The sequence below is a fragment of the Monodelphis domestica genome, chromosome 3, assembly GCF_027887165.1.
Source record: "Monodelphis domestica isolate mMonDom1 chromosome 3, mMonDom1.pri, whole genome shotgun sequence".
Classification (NCBI taxonomy): domain Eukaryota; kingdom Metazoa; phylum Chordata; class Mammalia; order Didelphimorphia; family Didelphidae; genus Monodelphis; species Monodelphis domestica.
In genome coordinates, this window is record NC_077229.1 from 278,736,533 (window position 1) to 278,758,892 (window position 22,360).

General features: G+C 37.1%; 1 protein-coding gene across 3 annotated transcripts in view; it reads left to right on the plus strand.

The window, feature by feature from the left end:
• Positions 1-20,009, plus strand: part of TAF4B (TATA-box binding protein associated factor 4b) — a 198,555-nt gene extending 178,546 nt beyond the window's left edge. For 2 of the 3 annotated variants that reach the window (XM_007487580.3, XM_007487581.3), the window contains exon 15: positions 18,011-20,009. In XM_007487580.3, coding sequence (XP_007487642.1) covers positions 18,011-18,178 — 168 coding nt within the window. In that variant the 3' untranslated portion in view covers positions 18,179-20,009. Of the gene's footprint in view, positions 1-17,495; positions 17,586-18,010 lie in introns of all 3 variants that reach the window. The other variant, XR_464742.3, reaches the window with a different exon arrangement.
• The last annotated feature ends 2,351 nt before the right edge of the window (positions 20,010-22,360 follow it).

A 22,360-nucleotide genomic window follows, 5' to 3' on the forward strand; every position in this document is an offset into this window, starting at 1 on the left:
CTTTGATACCCTAGATAAGAAAGAAAATAATAGAGCAACTCCTAATAAATTCTGATCACTAATTCAGTACATCTTAGGGTACTGAATTCTTTACTACACCTTATGGTACTGAAAGAAATTACATGGGATTGCTTTGAAAGCTATCAGAGAATGGGGAAGATACTGCAGAATTGAAGATGACTAAATACTGTTTTGTTTTTGCTGCTGTTTTTAGATCTTTACCTTCTCTTAGTTGATTCTAAGCATCAATTCTAAGGCATTTAGTGGTGAGGGCTAGGTAATGGAGATTCTGTTGTCTGAGAACAGATTTGAGCTCGAGACTTCCCATCTTTAGGCCTGGCTCCTCTATGCACTGAGCTAGCTACCAAGTTGCCTCTGTTGTTTTTTAAGGAAGAAAATGGAGCCTACAAGTTACAGGCTATCATTTCATATCAGATTACATCATGAAAAGGTCAGTCAGCAAACATATACTAAAAATCTATCTAGTGTCAGACAATGGGAATACAAAGACAACTTGAATACAGATACTCTGCCTTCAGGAAGCTTACATTCTAGCCAAGGGAGATGATATACATTTCTATAGTTTAGGCAATGCATATTTGAAGCAGGTACAAAGTAACCTTAGGCTAAAAGCATTAGTAGTTGGTAGGCATGCAGGGTTCAAGGAAAGTTTCTTATAGGAGGGATGGTGTGTGAGTTTAGCTCTGAAGGAAATTAGTGATGTTTAGAATCAGCTATTCCAGGACAGATAGATACTGCAAAGGCCAGAGACAGGAGAGAAGGAATCCAAAGGACCCCAGGCCTTTCCCTTTTGCTCTTGCAGTTGAACTCTCATTATAGATATTGTCTTGTTGGGGGCAGCTAGGTGGCTAACTGGTTAGAGAGCCTGGCCTGGAGACAGAAGATCCTGGATTCAAATTTGACCTCCGTTACTTCCTGCTTTGGTAACTCTGGGCAAGTCACTTAACCCCCAGAGTCTAACCCATACTTCTCTTTTGTCTTAGAACCAATATTTCTAGGATGGAAGGTAAGGTTTTAAAAATACGTATTGTTTCCTCCCATTACAGTGTGACCTCCTTGGGAGCAATAACTGTCTCTGTTTTTCTATTTGTGCACCCAGTGCTTGGCAACATAGTAAGCATTTAATAAATGCTATTTCATTTATTAGTATAAGGAACAATAAGAGCTAGATAGTATATGGAGGGGAATAATCTGTAATAAACCTGGAAAAGTAGTTTGGACCAAGTTGTAAATAATTTTAAGTTCCAAACTAAAAAGTTTATTTGATCCTTAGAGAAAGTTATTGAAGTTTAAGTAGTATAGTGACATGGCCAAATCTGTTTTTTAAGGAAATCATTGGCACCTCTGTGGAGGGCAGATTGGAATGGGAAGAGATTTAAAGGGAAAAAACCAATTAGATGTTGGTGTATGTATTATGGTAATTCCATTTCATATCCTGCATAAATTTATCTGTAACCTACTTGAAACATGGTTATTGTTCATCACCACATCCCTGGTTTTATGACACTGTTTAAGTGTTGTCATGTTGACAGTGACATTCCACTTAATCTTGTATCATAGATAATGACAAGTATTATCATTCTCATTTTATATATAAAGAAAATGAAACAGGATGTAGATGACTTGACTAAATGGCACCACAGTTAATGAGTGACCATACTTGAAGTAGAAACTAAGAAGCTTTAATTCTATTATCACTTCCCCAGCTTTGCTCTTGTGCGATTTTAGCACAGTATTCGACAATGTTTTTTTGTTATTCTTGAGGAAAATATGGGGACACATGGGCTAGGTGTTGGTACATTCACATCTTTTTTGCAACATGTCCAAAACTTAATTCATCTTTTTCCCAAAACCTTTCCTATTTCTTAACTTCCTTGTTATTGCCCAGGACTCCACTCTCCCCCAGGCTTCAAAGGTCCTTATTCCCAACCCCTCTCATTCACCCTATTCCACACATATTTAGTCTGTTGTCTGCCCATATTCTTTTTCTGATCTCAAACAAAACTTGAATCTCTCCCCTCCCTCAGCCCACCACTGATGAGGCTCTCATCACCGCATACCTATAATATTGCACTGGCCTGCTGCTGGGTCTTCCTGACTCAAACCGTCCTTCACTCCACCTCTGCCCTCCTTTCTGCTGCCAAAATGATCTTCCTCCAGGAAGTTATTTCTCAGTACTCCAGAATTAAATAGAAAATTTTTCTTTGGCCTCTAATACCCTTCACATCTGACCTCTTCCTAGCTTTTTAGTCTTCTTACACTTTTCTCCCTGCCACACACTTTTTAAAAAAACCCTTACCTTCCTTCTTAGAATAATACTGTGTATTGGTTCCAAGACGGAAGAGCAATAATGCCTAGGCAGAGGGGGTTAAGTGACTTGCGCAAGTAAGGTCACACAGGTAGGAAATGTCTGAGGCCAGATTTAAACCCAATACCACCTGACACTGTATCCACTGAATTACCAAGCTGTTCCTCTCTCTGATCTAGCAACAATGGTCTTCTTGCTCTTCCATATACGTGACCCCCCTTCTGCCCTCTGGTGCTATCTCTTTTGGCTTGCATGTTTTCCATCCTTGTCTCAGCCTCACTAATTTCTTTCAAGACTCAACTTAAATCCAAGCTTACTCCCTCCCCAATAGTGTTTTCCTTTTTATATTAACTTCCCACTTACATCGCATCTATATCATATGTAAATCTTTGTGCATGTGTGCTTACCTATTAGAATGTGGATTCCTTCAAGGTAAAGACTTTGTTTTTGCCTTTCTTGACTGTATAATACAGGAATCTGGCATAGATAGGCTAATTGATAAATAATTGATTGATGATCTATATAAGGAAGATAAATTCAAATCCAACATCAAGTACTGCTATGTGATCTTTGGCAAATCCCTTAACTTTTGTTTGTTTCAGTTTCCTCAACAGTAAAATCAGAATAATAATAGCACCTCCCAGAAAGGATTGCTGTGAGGATTAAATGAGATAATAATTGTTAAGTGCTTAGCACTGTGCCTTGGCACATATTAGATGCAATTATAAATACTAGCTGTTACTGTTGTATTTCTGAAGTGTATTTGTATGAAATGCCATTTAGTCCCAATAAAATAAGGTAAATCAACTCATATTTCTTGACTGAGAAGAATATGAGAGTTTAAAATTCCAGTCTGAATGGCTTGGACTAACATCATTGTTTTTCTAAGCATGATTTTGGTCCAGATCTATGCCTGTATTTCTAACCATGAAAGAAATAATACTGTTTGATTTTTCTTGCAGTGTAGAATAAAACCCTTGGATTAAAAGACAGTTTCTAGAAATAGCAAGAGAGCCAGAAGGTGTCTTGCTTCTCAGAAAATTAGAAAAAGCCACATTGTTTTTCCTGATGACACTGTATAGTTATGAATCCTGATACACCACAGTCTTGAATTCAAATCCTAATAATCCAGAGAGCAAAGTATAGACAGGAGAGGAGTGAGGCAATTCACTAATGCAGTCTTCTGTATTTGATGTTTCCAGGATATGTGTGGCCCAAAATGGAAGTGGTCTGTTTAGATTAAGGCAGTTTAAATCTGAATGCTAATGCCCATACAATACTAAAAGACCTAAAGCCAAAGATTCTCAACTTTTTTTGTTCCTTGTACCTCTTAGCTTTCAATAAATCTTATTCCTTCTGATATTCAATATGAAATACATTTTTTAACTTAAGTAAAAAATATAGTTTTTCATAAAGAAAAATTAGTTGTCTTGATGAGCTTCTTATAATCTTTTGGGGTATGGATATTCCAGGTTGGACACTTATGACCTCGTGGGGAATGCTTCCAGCAGGTTAGGTAGATCTTTAGATATTCTTATGGTATAACATGGGCAGGAGTTACCTACAAGGAGGAATGAATGGGTTTCTGTCTCTTTTATTGGAGGGAAATATGTTTTCTGTTCAGATTACAGTTTCATTGAAAGTATATAGGTATGTAGATCGATATCTTAATGTCACTTAATGATTTCAGTGTCATAAAATTTTTGCATTAGTAAGTAATTGAGCATAGCTATAGTCAAGGGGCCTGAACCCAGGGTCCTGGTTCCTTCCATTACCTTTAAGACCTTGAACTAATTTAGCTGAAGATGGAAAGCATGTCTTGTCACTTACTACATTAGACAATCTTCTCATGTTTTTCAGTCTTTAAAAAGTATTCTGCATTCCTTATTCTTTGAGAAGCTATGTCCTTTGGGGAAGATGCCCTCTTGGGATTTATGTTTTCTCAAATGACAGTCTTGACTTTTATCCCTTTCTAACCAAGCTCAGTTCTCTCTCAAAGTAGAAAATAAGAGAAAGACCTGTGGCAACTAGCCTTCAGTCATAATACTCTCAAAGTATAGAAGTAATTAAATAGTTCAGTTTCCCAATCAGAATTTTTGGCTTCATTTGTGACCTTTTGTCATTCTACTTCCTCTACTACAAGACTGTTCTAACATGATGCTTCCCTTATAGTCTAAAATGTGCATAAACACTGGCAAACTTTAGACCCAAGTTGACCTTTTGGAGCAAAACTTAGGCTGTCTCTAAAGGACCTACAATTTTTTGGACCTGTCATTGAGGTGATCACACCTCCTTTGTTAGTAAGTAAGGAGACACTTATTTGCTTCTCTTCTTCAATAAGATGATAGAGTTCAGATTAGTATCCCCTTCATGGAATATAGACTATCAGAACTATCCAGCTATAGACTCATATGAATGGTTCTTGAATCAGAGTATGATAGCATTTCCACAAATAGAGAATGCTAAATTTAGACATCATCACTGGCATTTATATACCACTCTTCTATCTTGGAATCAATACACAGAATTAATTGTTAGATAGAAGGTAAGGCTTTTTTTAAAAAATGATATAAATTTCACCCATAGCAGACAGTTTCCCTTTTTATTCTAGCTGCATTGGAGTTTCTTGTAATAAAATTTTTTATTTTACCCACTTACATTTTAAGATTTCTGTGCCTTGCATGGGTTAGAATTCTATCCATAGTTGTGAAAAATACCTTCTCCCATTTCCCACATTTTAAAAAATGGTTTCATGTCTATTTGGAAATTATTGTGGTATACAGTGTAAGATGCAGATCTAAACCTTTTTTGGTGAAGGAAAAGTAAACTGGGTTCCATTTTTTTCCCCCAATAATTTTTGTAGTTCTGGAAGTTTATCAAACATTGGACTACTGAATTAAGTCACATTGGATTCTTATCTGTTTATCTTCTTTATTTGCCACTGAGCTACTTCTTTGTTTTTTTGACCAGCACCAAATAGTTTCAATGATTACACTTTTCCTAAATTGTAGGCCTGACCATGTCACTCCTTACTCAGTAAATTCCAGTGGCATCTTTTAGCTTGTAGGGTCAGATGTAAACTCCTCTGTCATTTTAAGGTCCTCCCAACTTGACCTTCTGCATTGTTTCCAGCCATACTGACCCATTGTAGTTCCACATACAACGTATTTGTTACATATACAACATATATGTACATATACATATACAACATAACCCCTGTCTCCTTGACTTTGTGTTGGCGATTTCTATGTATTCAGTGCTTTCTTCCATCACCGCAACATCTTATCCCGGTTTTCATTTAAGACGGCTTTTTGCATCAGGCCTTTCCTGGGCTTCTATTTTCTCCAAAGATTACTTCTGCATATCTTTTAAATGTGCCTGGTATATACCCATACATGTACATGTTGTCTCCTGCTTTAGAATGTAGGCTTCTTGAGTATTAATGTCTATTTCATTTTTGTCTTTGTTTCCTCCTACAGTGCCTTGCACGTGGTAGGCACTTAATAAATCTCATTTATTGATTTATAACTTGTGATCTGAAGGCATTCCTACTTTAAAAAAAATTCTCTTTAGTCTAAACTTCCTTTTTTTATTTTAGCTTTATAAAACAACTTGATAATTTGCTTGGTTGAATACTAATTGCTATGTTATCAAGCTTTCTTTTCACTAATATGAAAATTCTACTTCTTCCATGAATCCTTCTTTGACTAAATGAAAAAAGTAGTAACTAGTTCCCCATGTCCTGGTGCAACCATGATTCTCCTCTCCCCATCACCCCACACTGTTTTTGATTTTTATATGACATTATTATTATAATTTGAATGTATTAATTTCTGCATGTCTTTTGCAGCAGCATTTTGGCCTTGAAGCTTCATTCGTAGTAGACCTTGCTTCCCTTGTCCAGTTGGATATGGTAGAAAAGACTAGTCTTTCATTTTTTAAATACCTGAAGATATTGGTTTTACATACACATGAAGAAGTAATTCTACTTCTTTGCCTCATTGTCCTCATGATACCTTTTTTCAGACCCATCTCTTGCTTCTTCACAGTATGCATTCCAGAGGGCATTGTTTTGAAGTTTTGCCTCAGCATATCTTTTTATTGTTTCTTCTGCTTCTCCTGCTCTTAGTGACCCTATACTATTCTGCTCTGCACATAATTACCTTAGGTATTTTGCCCTCAATTCCATACAGACATCATGCCAGCAGAGTTAGTAAGTTGTTGGGTTTTTTAATTCAGGAGTGGAGTATTGGGGAGGGAGGAGGCTGCAGCCCTAAATCAAATGTTGGTAGCCTAGCTTTATTCCACAGTGTTATTGAGGATCTTGTCTTAAAATTTGATAATTCAGCATGGTTTGCAAGTCATTGGATGGAATTGTTTAAAAATCTAAATGTTAACCTCTTTGGAAAATCTAAATAGTAAAGCCATTTTGTAAAATGTAAAAAAAAAAAAAGTAGTAGTAAAGCACTTTGCACATATTAGGTGTTTATTAAATATTTAATGAATTGAATCTCATATATTGAGAATTATTATAACTTTGTACAAGTCTAGTTTAAGATTTCTCTCCATGTTACTGTTATATCTAACAACCTTAGAGTTTCTTTAAAATAAAACAAACAGGAGCAGCTTGGTGGCTCAGTGGACTGAGAGCCAGGCCTAGAGATGGGAGATCCTGGGTTCAAATTTGGTCTCAGACACTTCCTAGTTGTGTGACCCTAGGCAAGTCACTAAACCCCCATTGCCTAGTCCTTAGCACCCTTCTCCCTCAGAACCAATACATAGAATTGATTTTAAGACAGAAAGTAAGGATTTTTTTAAAGAAGGTAAAATAAAATAAACATCTAGAATCCTTGACTTGAATTTTCTACTAATAGGCCCATTAGTAATCAAACAATGACCTACCTAGCTCTTAGCTCTCTTTTGATGATGAAAATTCTTGACTATTGTGAGGATTTTAAATTTAGGTTTTATGCTAAAAATGAGAATTCTATAGTAATACTGTGGTCACCGATTTAAAGATATTATAACTTAAGTCAAAATGAATTTTAGTAGATGTATTTACAAAGAGGTAGAAAGAGTAAAATGGAAAAGGCAACTAAAGAGACAGGCTTTTTAACAAGCCTACTGGTTCTTCTCCGGTGAAGTGAGGCTCAGCCTCTCAGGACTTCCCCATGTCCAGTAGTGTCTTCAGCTAGAGTTCCAAGCAGCCTCCCCCAAAGCCACAGCAGGGATCTCTGGAATCAATCTCTCCAGAAGCCAGGAAAGGAAGGCCAGCTACTCACCCACTCAAGACAAATTCCAAAGGAAATGTCCTCCAACACCGAAGTGCAAAGGAGAAGATCCAGGAGCAGTCCTCCAAGAAGCAGCCCAAGAGCCACAGTCAAAGGATCAAAGGTTCCCTCAACAGGAATTCAGGACTTTTTATAGTCCTTTTTCCACATCCCTTCCTGTCCCTTCCTCCTCTTTACAGGACCCAATTGCAGTCTTTCAATTTGCCTAGCACTGCCCAGGGGTAGGGCAGTGGTCTCTGGAGTTATCACCCACTTCATTCAGTAAGTGACTTGCGAACTCTCTTACTTAGTGTTAAGTTAGGGGTGTTTTAAGTTTTTGACTGATTAATTTAAAAATTGCTGATTGATAGATAAAGTTTGATTCACTCTTCATTCTAGTTATAGGAATGTCTTGGTTTTGTTGATATATGATTTAGTATCTTCTGGTTTTAAGGGCTCATGTACTTTATTAACTACAAATAAATAATGACCTCTTTTGTATTGCCTTCACTCATCCTTATTCATTATGTTCTCAAGTGTTTAATTGTACTCATTAGGGGCTTCTGAGAACATCAAAAGAGATTTTCAATATTTTGTCAGTTTTAGGTGCAGCAGAGTAAACATAAATGACATATTTTCCCTTTGTTGTGCTTATTGAAGATGGCAGTCATCTTTACCTAATAAACTTTTAGGTTGAGAATTGAAATGCCAGCACAGACAAAGTAATAGAGAAATTCCCAAGTGACAAAGCATTTTGATGATCAAGCTAGCCTGTTAGATTAAATTTTCTAGAGTCTTATCTCATTTCCATTTACAAATTAATTATGTTTATTTATTGTGCTTTGCTTATAAGGATACATTTGATAAATGTTTGTTGAATTTAGGTTGAATAAAATGTGGAATAAAAATATCATATCCTGTAGAATTATCAGCATACTTGGGTAATGGCAGAATCTTAGGAGTATTTTTTGGTTTTAGGGGTGGTGATGGTTTGGACCTAGGATTTCAGTTGAATAAAGAATTTCAGGTAAAGAAACTTTATTAAATCATTTATATTGCATTTTACAGTTCACTGAATACTTTGCTTAAAACTTCCTGTGAGATGGGAAGGGTAATTACAAGTATTATTCTTGTGTTCTGTCTGACAAACCAAAGTTCATAGTTATTAAGTGACCTATAGAAAATGATAAGGTTTTAGAATTGAATGGGACCTAAGTCTAGCCCACTCATTTTCTGTAAGAGTCAGTCAGTCAATAAGATTTTATTAAGCACTCAACTCTGTGCAATGCATTGTGCTTAAACCCTAGAAATACAAATATAAGTAGAAGGAAATATTATCTCTGACCTCAAGGAGCTTATATTTTAATGAGGAAACAAATTCTAGAGGGATTTGGTCAGTGGATGAGATGGAAAATTTACATGATAGAATGCTAGTCAGTGACTTGTCTAGGGGTCTTCTAGATTTAAACTCAGGAAGAAGAGTCTTTCTGACTTCAGGCCTGGTGCTCTTTATCCACTGTGCTACTTAACTCCCCCAGAAATGTTTTCACTATTAACAATTCTAAATTCTATGATCTTATTAGAATTAATAATAGCTTATATTTCCAGTGTATCATGACATTTATTAATCACTGATCTATATGCTAGGCATTGTGCTTTGGTGTAGTACAAGTGTTTATTTGCATTTTACAGATGAAGAAATCAAGACATAAAGAAAATAATTTAAGTGGCTTTCCTCTGGTCATATAGCTAGTGGGCATTAGGAAGGATTTGAACCCAGGCTCCTCTTATTCCATGTCTAGTTCTTGCCTCAACCCCCCTGCCCCTCAACACACACAAACTGCCTTTGTTGTCACATTCAGCACTCAGCAAATACAAGGATTTGGGGGGTTACCCAGTTTCTGACAGCTATCCTGCTAGTGAATATGATGGTATTTTCTTTCAGTTAGGAGGAGCATACTGATATTGTAGCTATTTTTCAAATTCAAACCTAGAGCTAACCCCTGAGGATAAACCAAAGCTGTTTCTGTAAGGGAAAAATCTCTAACTTGCAGTTCTTTGAAAAAGTTTTAATAAAATAATAGATAAAATTGACCTGTGGACATAATTTACTTGAATTTTCAGAAGACTTTGTAAGCTTCTTCATAAAAGATTAAAGAAAATAACCATGGGGTAAATAGCAAAGTCCTGACATAGACTTAAACCTGACTAAGCCATGGGCAGCCATCCCAGCCCTGATTTTCTGAGTGGAGAAGGAGTCAGAGAAGGGAGATCCCTGGATTTGTATACAGTAAGCCATGTTTTAACATAGGAGGGAGCATTTTTTTATTCTTCAAGCAAGGGAGGAAGGGGCAGTAGTCCCATCAGTGGAACATGTCCTGCCCTTCTGTAGATGTACTCAGTTTGAAGGTGGGAAGGAGTTGCTGCCCTTCTGGGAGTCAGTGAGGTTCATAACCTGGAGTCTTATCAAATAAGTTTGAATTTTAGCTCTTTCTTTTCCATCCTGATATAGGTATTGCTTATTTCTAATTGAAGGCTCTTTAGAAGAAAGAACTTCCTAGCATGGTAATAAAGCAAGAGTGTGTTTAGAGGTTATAGAATCCTAGATTTGGAAGGAACCCTTAGAGATCATTGAGTCCAGTCCTCTCATTTTGCAAATAAGGTGTAGAAGACCCAGGGAGGTAAAATAACTTTATGATCAGTCACACAGCCAATAAATGTCAAAAGTGAGATTTGAACCCAGATACTTCTTCCTCTAAATCCAGCTCCATATTCACTATTCCATATGCTTGTCAGGGACGCAAATGATTTCAGATATCCCCCCAATTATGATATAATGAACTTATGGCCTTGAATGACTTTGGGGGAAAACCAGCAAAGTGGGAGGTTATGGGGGAGCCTAGTTCTCTTAACAGGAGCTCCTCAAAAGAGTAATTAAAATGTAGGAAAGTAGATTTGTTAAGAATTTTTGTAAGCTGACATTCAGAGCCATGTAGTTGTCTTGAGAGTTTGCACTGATTGGTCTTTGGACCAACTGGAGTAAGAAACCTGGAAAAACTCCAACCTCATGCTAGATAACTACATAGGAAATGCCATTCCCTTCTCTTGTTTCTTCTCCCTTTCTCTCAGGTCTCCTAGTGTTCCACACTTGTATTATGTTTAGTTACGGTGCCTTCTTTTTTAGGAAGAGCACTAATAAACTGTAATGTTCAGAGGAATCGGAATCAAGAAAGTATGTGGGGTTTATGGAAACTATACCATTCAAGGATCAGTTAAAGAATCTAGGAGTGTTAATGGCTAATATAGCTAGCATTTGTATTGCACTTTAAAGCTGGCAAATCACTTTATAAATATAATTTGATCTTTGCAACAACCTGGGGAGCTGTGATTATCTCCATTTTACAGATGAGGAAACTGAGGCTAAAGAAGATTAAGTGACTTCCCTATTATCTCACAACTCATTAAGTATATTACACTTCTTCCTGGCTACAAGTTCAATTCACTGTGCCACCTAGCTGTCAAACCTTGGTAAGGGAAGCAACAATCCTGGCCATAAGGTACTTATTTAAATTGTTGTCTTGTGGAAGAGGGACTTCTTCAGCTGGCCTCATAGTTTGTAACCAGGAAAAGTGAATTGAAGTAGCGGAGACAGATCCCTGAGTGTATTACAGGAAAAGCATTCCTAACAGGTGGAACTAACCCATTATTGGCCTGGTTTGCCATCAGTAAGTAGTGATTTCCCTATCCCCAAGAGCCTTTAAACAGATTTTGGATGACTACTGCATGGTTCTGAAGTACAAACTGGACCACCTAATCACTGAGGTGCTTTGCAATTCTGTAGTCCATCCTTCCTAATTTCCCCTGTTAACTCACTGTCACCTTATTTCATGTATCAGCAACTCTTACAGTTCGCTTAAATCCAATCGACAGTTCTTAAGTCCCTCAATTCAGTGTCCCTCCGCCTCCTGCTATGCACCTGGTATAAAAAGACAAAAGGTACTCATTTTCAAATAATGAGGCAAATGCAGTATGCACCAGACCAATTGTTTCATCCCCTCTGAAGCAGGGCCTCAGAGGCCATGGAATAAAAGCCATCAAGTTCCACTGACAAACAGGGAGGGCTTTAATTGGTTAATGGGAATTAGACCACTTGTGCATTCGTCCCTTTAGCACTCCATTGTCTGCATAGGGCAATGCAGTCCCTGGGGATTGAATACTGCCACATTGGTGCCTTAGCTTAGTTGACAAAACCTCAAGCACGAGGGCCGAGGGGACACATTTCAGGTAGTGCTTCAGAGACCATAAAAGTTAAGGGAAGCCCCCATGGGTCAGCCCGTGCTTGAAGAATGGTAGCTGCGATTTGTCCTACTGGTTGATATATATTGTTTTTCTTAAACCGAGTGCCATCAGGGTACCTGCCCCACCCCCACCCCCCTTATTGTCTTGAATATTAACTGGGTGAGCAGTTGATTTGGGTGTTAGAAAAACTTCTGCTAATCTGCCAGCAGAGGGCACTCTTCATTGAAGTTAAACATGTGGTCCTGTGCATTCTGTGCTGTCTTTAGGGCTCAGAACCCTTGTCCTTAAATGTAGGTCTTCATGTAGATTACATTACATCAAACATTCAAGGCATTTTTAGTTATCACTCAAGAGAACCCATTTGATTTTTAGTTCCAAGCCATAACTACCCCCCAATCCCAAAACAAATTTTTGCCTAATAATTAGTCTTAAACAGGAGAGAAGCCCTTTATTCTCAAGGATAGGAGAGCCATACCAATTAGCATATATGCCTATAGGACTGGAAACTTAGAGAACACATTTTTTAAAAGTCAACTTAATCAGGTAGTTAAAACATTAAATGATTCCTACCTCTTTTCATTTCCCTGGCTATTAACTTTTGGGACAACTGATAAGCCATAAATGAATTACAATTCTAGCCCAGATATCTATATTCTCTTAGACTATATATATATGTATATATATATATAAGAGGGGAGGAGAGGGGGAGGGAGGGAAGGAAGGAGGAAGGAAGCTATTTGCTAATGGACTTAGAGACTGGAATGCATGGTCAGTGCTAGCTCTGTGTAGGCAAAATAAGGAGCTGTATGAAACTGAATGTGTCAAGGGGTCGTAAGAAAAGTTTTTTACCCATACGTATCTCGTTCATGAATCTGACTGGCCACATGCCTGAAATGCCTATCATCAGACCTCCTTTAGAGTTAATTTTATCAAAGCGCTTCATTAAAATGAAACTGTTACACCTTGGGAGGAGCAGGAAAGACTAACATATTATGCTCATTAATACCTTACTACAAATTAGTTTCTCAGATTAGCTAGCTGGTTTCCTCTTCAAGCCTCAAGAAGTGGGAATACTAGATAGGGTAATTTTGCTAACAGTTAGCAAAGGACCCTGTCCAAGGCCTGTCCTTTGTGGTAAATAGGAAATTTGTATGCTAACTTGAAAAGGAAAAATGAGAGAGGGGCGGGGGGAAGTTGGAGCAGACAGAGAGAAACCCTGAAGTTGCCTACTTTATAAGTTTTTCTAGGGTTTATTCTGTTAAAATTGAAAGAGATAAAAATGTCCTTAATAGCCAAATATGTTCATCTTAGATTGCTGGAAAGTTATCTGGCAAAAAAGACAGCTGTACTACAGAATCAGTCAGCAGAGTTGGATTTATCCTGGTTCTGCCACATATTACTTGTCATCTTGGGCAAGTTCTTTGTTTTTTTATCTGTACAGTGAATAGAATAAGTAATCTCAAAAGATGGTTTTTGAGAATGGAGTGAGAGAGTATAGGTGGAAGTATTTGACACTAGCACACACACACACATATATATAAATGGTTTGCAAATAGAGTGAAGCACCAGTGGGAAAGTCTAGAAGGATGGAAAGTTTAGAAAAGAGAGACTTAAATAGGATAATGATATACTAAAGTGCTTGTTTCAGAATTTGCTCAAATTTCTTTCCTTTCTTCCTTTACTTCTATGATTTGACTTTTAACAAAGATTTGTCCTGCAGGTTACAGGAGCTAGTATGCAGCATTACATGACTTCTCCAACCAGTTTCATTCTTTTTGAAAGGCTGACATTTATCTGATGGAATCAGTAGATAGTTATATTCACCTTTTCCTTTAAAGTAAAACAGTTGTTCTGTGTTCCTTACACAAAACAAGTATGCATGAAGACTTTGTTTAGTGACATAACATAAGGCATTAATCTGGAGTTCCTTATTTGATTTGGCAATTTGGGAAGTGTGTTAACACTTAGACTTGAGTATGTTTCCTGGAAGCATATGGGTTCATAGGTTTCATAGATTGTTAGAGCTGGAAAGAACCTCAGATCACCCAGGCCAGCCTTCTATTTATACGTGAGAACAAAGGCATGCTGGCAGAGAGGGTTATTTTAGTTGATACTTGGTCCCTCTTATTCACGGAAGTGTTAAATTGCTGAGAAATATTTATTTTTGAAATAAAAAGTATTACCCAAAGAACTATTTTAATAATGAAACAACATGGAATTTGGGGTTTTTTACTCTTTTTCAGGGTAAATAAATTATCTGGGTTGAAGGTTTTTCAAATCCCTTGTTTAGACTCTTGCATATACCTACCCTTTTAGCTATATTTCAGTATCCATTGTCATATTTCAGTATCCATTGTCATATTCAAGAATATTGAAACTAAAAATTGTGATTTGCTACTGCTTGATAGCATCAATATGTTAGCGACTTCATATAGGCAGTTAATGCCAGATCCAGAACTTGAATACAAGTCTCTGCTTCTGAGTCCAATGTTCTTTCTGCTTTGCCTTAGTCTGTCAAGGTCAACAAGAAACTCAAGAGTTTGAGAGATGATTCTTCAAGTTTAGGGGGGTAGATTACAACTATACATTTATAACCAAGTTGATAAAAGATGCTTTCTAAGTTAATCCCTATGTGGGAAAGAAAATGCTATCACCTTTATAAAGTTCTGAATTATAAAGGACATTTCTGTTGGGTTTCTGAGTCTCCCTTGGGGTTTGTTTCATTTATAACATTGCCTCAGGCCTTCTGCTGCATCCTGTTGGACTGACCTCCTTTTCAACCCTGTGCTGGCAGCTGCACTGCAGAACTCTCTTTTCCCTGGATCCTTCAGGGTTGTCATATGACAAACTTGAACTGTGACCCTTTTGTCTTACCCAGACTATTGGACCCTCTTTATCCTTTCTGGCTAGCAGTTCAGAGACATTTTATGGCATGCGCACACCCCTCACCCCCTTCCTTCCCCAAATTCTGCCCCTAGTTCTTTGTCTTTTGCTTTTTTTCTCTTTTTCCTTCCCACCCGAAGTGAAATTTATTCCAAGCCATTTAGCAAACTGAGCATTTCAAATGATGGCATATTTGGGACTCTTTACCATAATATGCAATGAGACTAATAGTAGGAAAGCTCCTAAGTAGGAAACATTTGGAAATATAAATAGAACAATTATATCTAATCTTTAGCCAAGAAAAATGACTTTTTTAAATGAAATTTTTAAGCTAGAAACTGTACACAGCAAGCCTTGCCATCAAATAAACATTGTAATTACTGCCAATGACAAGTTTTATCAACTTTGTACCCAATGTATATTTTTAATCCTCTTTCTCTGAACGGAGATGATAGAACCATTTCGTAGAAGTCTTTGGGGGGTTCTTTTAGGGCAATAATTTACTCTCGTAAGGATTACATCCAAGTTACACCCTTTCCAAGTAGTATTAATGCCAGCAGAGAAGAATGGTACACGAGGGCTGGACTGCCATGCTTAGCTGAAGTTACAGAGTCTTTGAGCACTTTGTATTTGTACAAATTGCATTCATTACCAAGGACCCTGCAGTAGTGATAAGAGGCTGGCTGTATAGTATAGATTGGCTCCAAGATAAGTAGCCAGTCAATTGTGCAGCCAACAGTAATCTTATTTTTTTTTCTCTCTTACAAACCTTTGTGGATTTTTCAAAATTTACTCTATGTGGATATGTGTCTGTAAGAACTATCTTAACTGAACTGTGAGAAATTTTAGTATGATGATTAGTAGAATTGATTGGTAGTCCTCTAGAAAACCTGATTTGAAGACTGAATAGATTGTGCCCCCAAGACAACTGTGGACAGGAATATAATTACGTCAACATAGATGTTCTGAAGGCTTTTGCTTTTAATATATTTTTATAATTTGATATTTTTTAAGGGATCAAAAAAGATAGAAATTTAGTTGGAGTAGACTCATTGTTATGAGACCTCCACCATCCTAATTAGTTATTTTTGAGATTTTTGTTTTTATTAATAGGCTCCATATAATTCAGCAACTATGCCCAGGGAACTATATCTGATTTCTTTGCCTGGGAATCTGTAATATGGTAGTTAAGTCCTAAGAAGTTGCCTAAAATTCTTTGCAGTTAAGTTACTTGCTCAGTGCCATATAATTAATAATAATCAGTTAACATTTATTAAGCACCTATTATTTGCCAGACGTGCTATGCTCTGAAAACACAAGAAGAGGCAAAAGACAACGCCTGCTCTCAAGGAGTTCACAATCTAATGAAGGGAGACAACAAACAAACAAATATAGAAAAACAAATTACATATAGGATAAATAGTAAATAATTAAAAGAGAGAAGGCACTAGAATTGGGGGCTTGAGAAGGGCTTCCTGTAAAAGATGGAATTTTAGTTGGTACTTAAAAGGAAGTCAGGAGGGGCAGCTAAGTGGAACAATGGATAGAGTACCAGACCTGGCATTGGAAGGATTAGAGTTCAAATCTGGTCTCAGACACTTAGAGTTGTGTGACCCAGGGTAAGTCACTTAACCCAATTGCTTCATCCTTGTTCTTCTGTCTTTGAGTTGTTATTAGGTCAGAAGGTAAGGTTTTTGTTTGTTTAAAAGGAAAAAAAAAGCCAGGAGGCAAAGATGAAAAGCAAGAGCTTTCTAAATTTGGGAGACAGCCAGTGAAAATGTCTAGATCCAAGAGATGGAGTGTCTTATTTGTGGAATGGCCAGGAGGCCAGTGTCACTGGATCAAAGATTGTGTTGGGGGTGGGAAGAAGGAAAGGTAGGAAGGATTTAGTATATAAAGGGCTTTTAATGCCAAATAGCAGTTTGTATTTGCTCCTAGAGGCAAATAGGAAGCCACTGGCCTTTATTGTAAAAGGGCAGATGGGTAGTAATATAGTCAGGCCTACATTTCCTGAAAATCTCTTTGGTGGCTGAATGGAAGATGGATCAGATTGGGAAGAGACTTAAGACTGGTAGACCCACCAGCAGGGCTATTGTCATAGTCTAAACTTGATGTGACCTGACCAGAGTGATGTTGTCAAAGGAGAAAAAGGAGTATTTCTGAGAGACGTTGCAAAGGTGGATTCACCAACTTGGAGATGGGGTGGGGATGAGAGAATGAGGAGTTCAGGATGATTCCTACCTAGGTTGTGAGCCAGGGACTGGGGAGACTGTGGGAAGACTGCCCACTATAGTAAGAGGAAGACAAGAGGGGATAGAGTTTAGAGAGAATGATAAGGAGCTCTATTTCAGGGCATGTTGTGTTTAAGATGCCTAGATGCCTCTTCCACATTAGTTCAAGATTTCTGAAAAATACCACTGGACACTGATATAATAGAGTGAAGATGAGGAGGTTGACACCAAGTTATCAGATTTGGAGGCCTACAGATAGTGACATCCTCAACAATAATGAGTTGCTTTCATACACCCCTGGGACTCTTTGGCAAATATCTTTTTGCTTCTTGAGTAACATTAGGATTAAAAAAAATTTTTTATGTATTACAAAAAATAATGATAAAACAAAATGCTTTATAGATTATTATAATCTTTTAAAAATACCGTTTTATTGTTTGTTTTTAATTAACATCATTATAATCTTTTTCCCCCACTGACTAGTTGGTGTAGCAAAGGCTGAGAAGATTTCAAAGCAGAGGTTTTATGGGTTGGAGAAAAGGAGTGTGTAATCTCATTTGAAACCATAGCAAGGTAATGGAGGTGGGCCATGATTTTAAGGACTTTGGAGTTTTTTTTTATTTTTATAGTAGCCTACTAGTAGGATCATAGACTGTAGAGCTAGAGATTATCCAACTACTCCACAGAACTGAAATGATTTGGCCAGGGCCATCCAGATAATACAGCACAATTAGGATTATTTAGTTTTAAATCTTTTGCATATCTACTAGAAGTGACATTTAAACTTGGAGATTAAGACTGAATATAGGGTTTTGGGACTCTCCATTTCTGCTTACAAGTCAACAAACATTTGAGGTATTTTTGTGATTTGTTTGGAACTTGAATTCATTCAGTATACATTTATTAACTACCCTGTATGGGGTTAGTATAAACACTATTGGGCTGTGTTAAAGACGATTCTTTTAAGTCCATTTCTTTCTTGTTTTTATCCTCTTTAGGGTTTAAATGGCAATGCCCTTGCCTCAGGGTCATCCAGCCTGACGGTCACCAGACAATTATTGCGCCCAAGAATTACTCGAGTCTGCCTCAGGGATTTGATATTCTACATGGAACAAGAAAAAGGAATGAAATATTCTCGTGCCCTGTACCATGCTCTTCTGAAGTGACAATTCCACCTTTCCATCCAAACCCTTGCTACGTACTGCCAAAGAAGATGCGGAAAGCATTGTGGCCCTTTTGTGATGCCATCAGTGGCCATTCCTGGAAGATAATCACCATTGAAGATAATCTTTGTTTACTTTTGTGCTTTTATTAAATACCTACCTAAGCACCTAGAGTTTTTAATAAATAGAGTTCAGCTTTGTCTTCTATTGCATTGGTGAGCTATAGGTATACATAGAAATATGCACCTGTCTACTTATTTGTTTAACTCTTACCTGCAAGCCAAGAATCTGTCTGCTGCTACTTGCTTCATTAGCACAAACCAAGTTTGTTCCACATATAGTGCCTTTCCCTAATCCATATTTCATTTGGAGGTGGTGGGAAAGAAAGAATATATTGTGGTGATATTTAGCACAAAAAATATATATTTAATCATGAGCAGTCTTGGATCGCTGTGTTAATGTGCAACATACCTGGCTCAGGTGAGGTTCAGAATTCCCCAAGTTGACCTCACCAGTGGCTAAGGAAGAATAAGAGGCCATTATATACAACTTAAAGGTGGTGGCAAACAAACCATCAATGACTTGGGTCTCTCATCTCCCAGATTGTCAAAACAGAGACAAATAGGGATTGTGTATACCTGAAGTCACTATTCTCCAGCTCACACCACAATTGCTGTGTTTTCGAGGTGAAGGGAATATCCTTGTCAAGGAATCCTTGAAATTGAAGCTGCTAAAATATATCATTGGGAAAGGAAAAACATGGGGGGCATTGGAAGGAATGGCGGGGGCACTGAGTTCAAACAGAAAGAAGGAAAATGAAAATGGGGTAATAAAACAAAATGTACTGTGTGAGCCTTAAGGGAAATACTTAGACTCCAAAGTAACCTGCATGTGTGCTTCTGGAGGAAAAAGAAAACTACACACGTACCCTACATACAAAAGAAAATACAGCCAGCACTTCTCACAGTATACTTTGTCCAGAAGGAGGTTGGTTTATTTGTTATACCGTAAAAGAGAATGGTTTTTGTAAAACATTCTCTCTCCAGTGTCATCTTCATTCTCCTGTATTTAAAGTCTCTTATTGTATCAGATATCTTCTTTGGTGATGGAGTGAGTTTTGAAGAAGAAATGAATGAACAGAGGATCTAAATTTGACTTCCATATACTTGAAAAGTGATTGCAGTATCCCAAAAGTGTGGCCACACTTTGGTGGAAAGGATTTTTGCTTAGCAATTGGCATGTATTTGAATAACCCTGGAACCTGTTCCCTTCTTTGCAAACAAAAACTCTAGTTTTTTTCTATTGGAATTTCATCTTCCTGATTTGCCATGACTGAATGTGGCTGGCACACACTAGTAGGAAAGTAATAATTGTGACTAATTAGTGTCACATGAGGGAGAGAATGAGCTCCCTCAGAATGTTTAAAATGTGAAATGCCAGAGACTCCTAGAAAAATAATTCCAAAAATAAAGCTCAAAGCTGTGTTACTTTTTAATCCCATTTCTCCCCACTGGGACTGCTTCAGTCATGTACTGCACTGTAGTGAGTTTCACATTGGCCACTTTTTTTGTTTCAACAAGTTAGTAAAGAAAAGCCGTAAATTAATGTATATGAGCATATGTAAAAAGGCAGTACTTTGAAGAAAAAACAAACACCTATATTTGCAAGATACCGACTGACCACATCTGAAGTTGTTTTGTATAATTAAATGCTTGGCTTTACTTTTTTGTAAAGTGTAGCATTTTCCCATATTTGTGTATTGTATCTTATGGATCAGATGTTTAAAATTATTTTAAATACTTCATTAAAAGAATTATTTTATTATAAAGAATAATGTAGCAACTCTTAATCATTAATATTTGTAGACCGATGGAGCAGAACAGTCAACCATCAACATGGAGCTTGATGACTTCTTGGATTTGTGTATTTAAGTATGCCATTATAAGCAGATGCTCTGGTGTCTTATCTCAGCAGTTGCTCCAAGTTTTGCTTAATAGGTTCCAGGAACCATACTTCTGACTTCGTTGTGGAATACATCACATATTATAAGGGAAATGGGAATTTGAGTGCTGCTTGACTACAAGAGCTAATTAACATTAGTTTCAAACTTTTTGAATGTCTCAGTAATGATCATCGAGGTATTCAGTATTGATCTATAGGGTAACTATATTGAAAGGTAAAAGTAATGCTAAAAACAATGTCTATATTTTTTGGACACGGTTGATTTTAAAATTTTTATATTTTTGTACTGTGTCCTTGTTCTTGACCAGGTAAGATTTCACCCTTCTCAAAAGTTATTTGATTTATTTTCTCTGAAATGTTGGTAAAAGTCATCTGTGGGGTAGGTGGTATTATTTTATTTCCAACATAGATGAATATATTAAAAAAACAAACTTAAAACTGTCCCAGTTACATCCTTTAACTTGGGAAATTGCTGATCTTTTCTTAGACAATGACATGAGACACCACTTAGAATTTTTCTTCTGAGAACAATCAAGAATTTAATACCACATTTGGGTTGATTGTGTTCATGCTTTGAGGTGAAAAATATTGGGCTCTTCCCATTTGAACAGAAGTTTGTTGAGTTTTAGCAATGGCAGTGTTTAAAAATGTGCTTTTCAGCTACCAAATATTTCTGGGAAGCCAACTCTGACAAGACCCGCTTAACATTGTAGAGATGGCATTATGAGGCTGTGCCATGTGTTTAAGGGTGTGACTGTTTCCTTTTGTAAATATGGCGTTGTGTTATTAATACTTTCACATGTCCCTGTTGCCTACCTGGAAAGGGTGAGTTTTTAAAGCATATGTAGACATAATTTGAATTCACCATATTAGCATCTGTTTCTCAGTGAATTTAAATACCTTGTTCATCAGTGATTTGATGTTTATTTCAGCTGACCTACCTCAGTGCATTCTGTTTCCTTATGGAAGTTCTTTCCCTTACCAGTTGGGAATTATGGTTCACAGTAGAATACCCCTCATGGCATTTTTCTTTTGAGAACCATCAAGAACTTGATGCCACATTTGTATTTATTGTTTATGTACTTTAGAAAATCAAGCTCTTCTTTGGATATCATGTTGTAACTTACTGTCCTTTTCATATTTGGAAGAGTATCATAAAGAGAAAAAGCTCTTTTTTTGCTGAATGATTGGGAAGGAGTCAGAAGACCTGAACTCAAGTCTGTCACATTAGTTGTGTGATTCTTGTCAAGTCATCTCCCATATATGGGCTTTAGATTCCTCTTCCTTAAACTGCCTCACAGAAAGATGATGTGGTGTCATGGATAGAGGGCCGAGCTTAGAGTTAGGAGGACCTGGGCTCTGTGATCATGGGCAAGTCAATCTTTGGGTGGTCCCAGAAAGCCTCTTGTACTTACTAGACTAATTACCATTCCACATGAGCGCATTCACACTAAGAATCCTCCAACGACAATGAGCTCACAAATTTGAAATCCATTCCCAATAAAAATTATGATCTTAAAGACCTGCCTGGTGATTCTGAGGAAAGCACAGTGGTCTTTTTTTTTTTTAATGAAAAGGTATTTATTAAATACTCAATGGTGAAACTGCATTAAACATGAAAGCATTGTGTCCAGTTTTGGGGAAGCATATAAGGTAAGATAGTCTTTGCTCTATAGGACTTGAAAGAGCCCCATTTAGGCAGCCTGCTTCAAAAGAATCCTATCTAGACTTCCCTTGAACAATGCAGTCATTGAAAGCTTAAAGATCTGATGGTCTTGTAGTAACTGAAAATCACATGGTGACATTTATCCTTCATTTTGCCAACTATGAACTAGATATCATTTAATGACCGCATTGTCAGATATTGGAAATTAGATGCCAGGCAGTCAAATTTGGTAGCTACTTCTAGCACTTAATAATTGATTTTTTAAAAATAGGTATTTTTCAGTTAGTGGACTAGTAATGGTCTTCGCCTTTCAGATTGAATAATATTATTCTTCATGTATCATGGAGGGTGGGGCTTCCAGAATATAGTCAACAGCATTGAAGCAATAATCTTGCATACCTTTAGTGGAAAATATGCTAATTGAGTTTCTTAGAAAATTTGGAAACATGCAGGATTCCATCCTTTGTTTTGTCCAAAGCTTTGGCTTCAAACCTTGAGAAAATGGGCACCTGAATCATCCTTGAAAGGCAATAGGTCTCTGATTGCTTAATTTAATT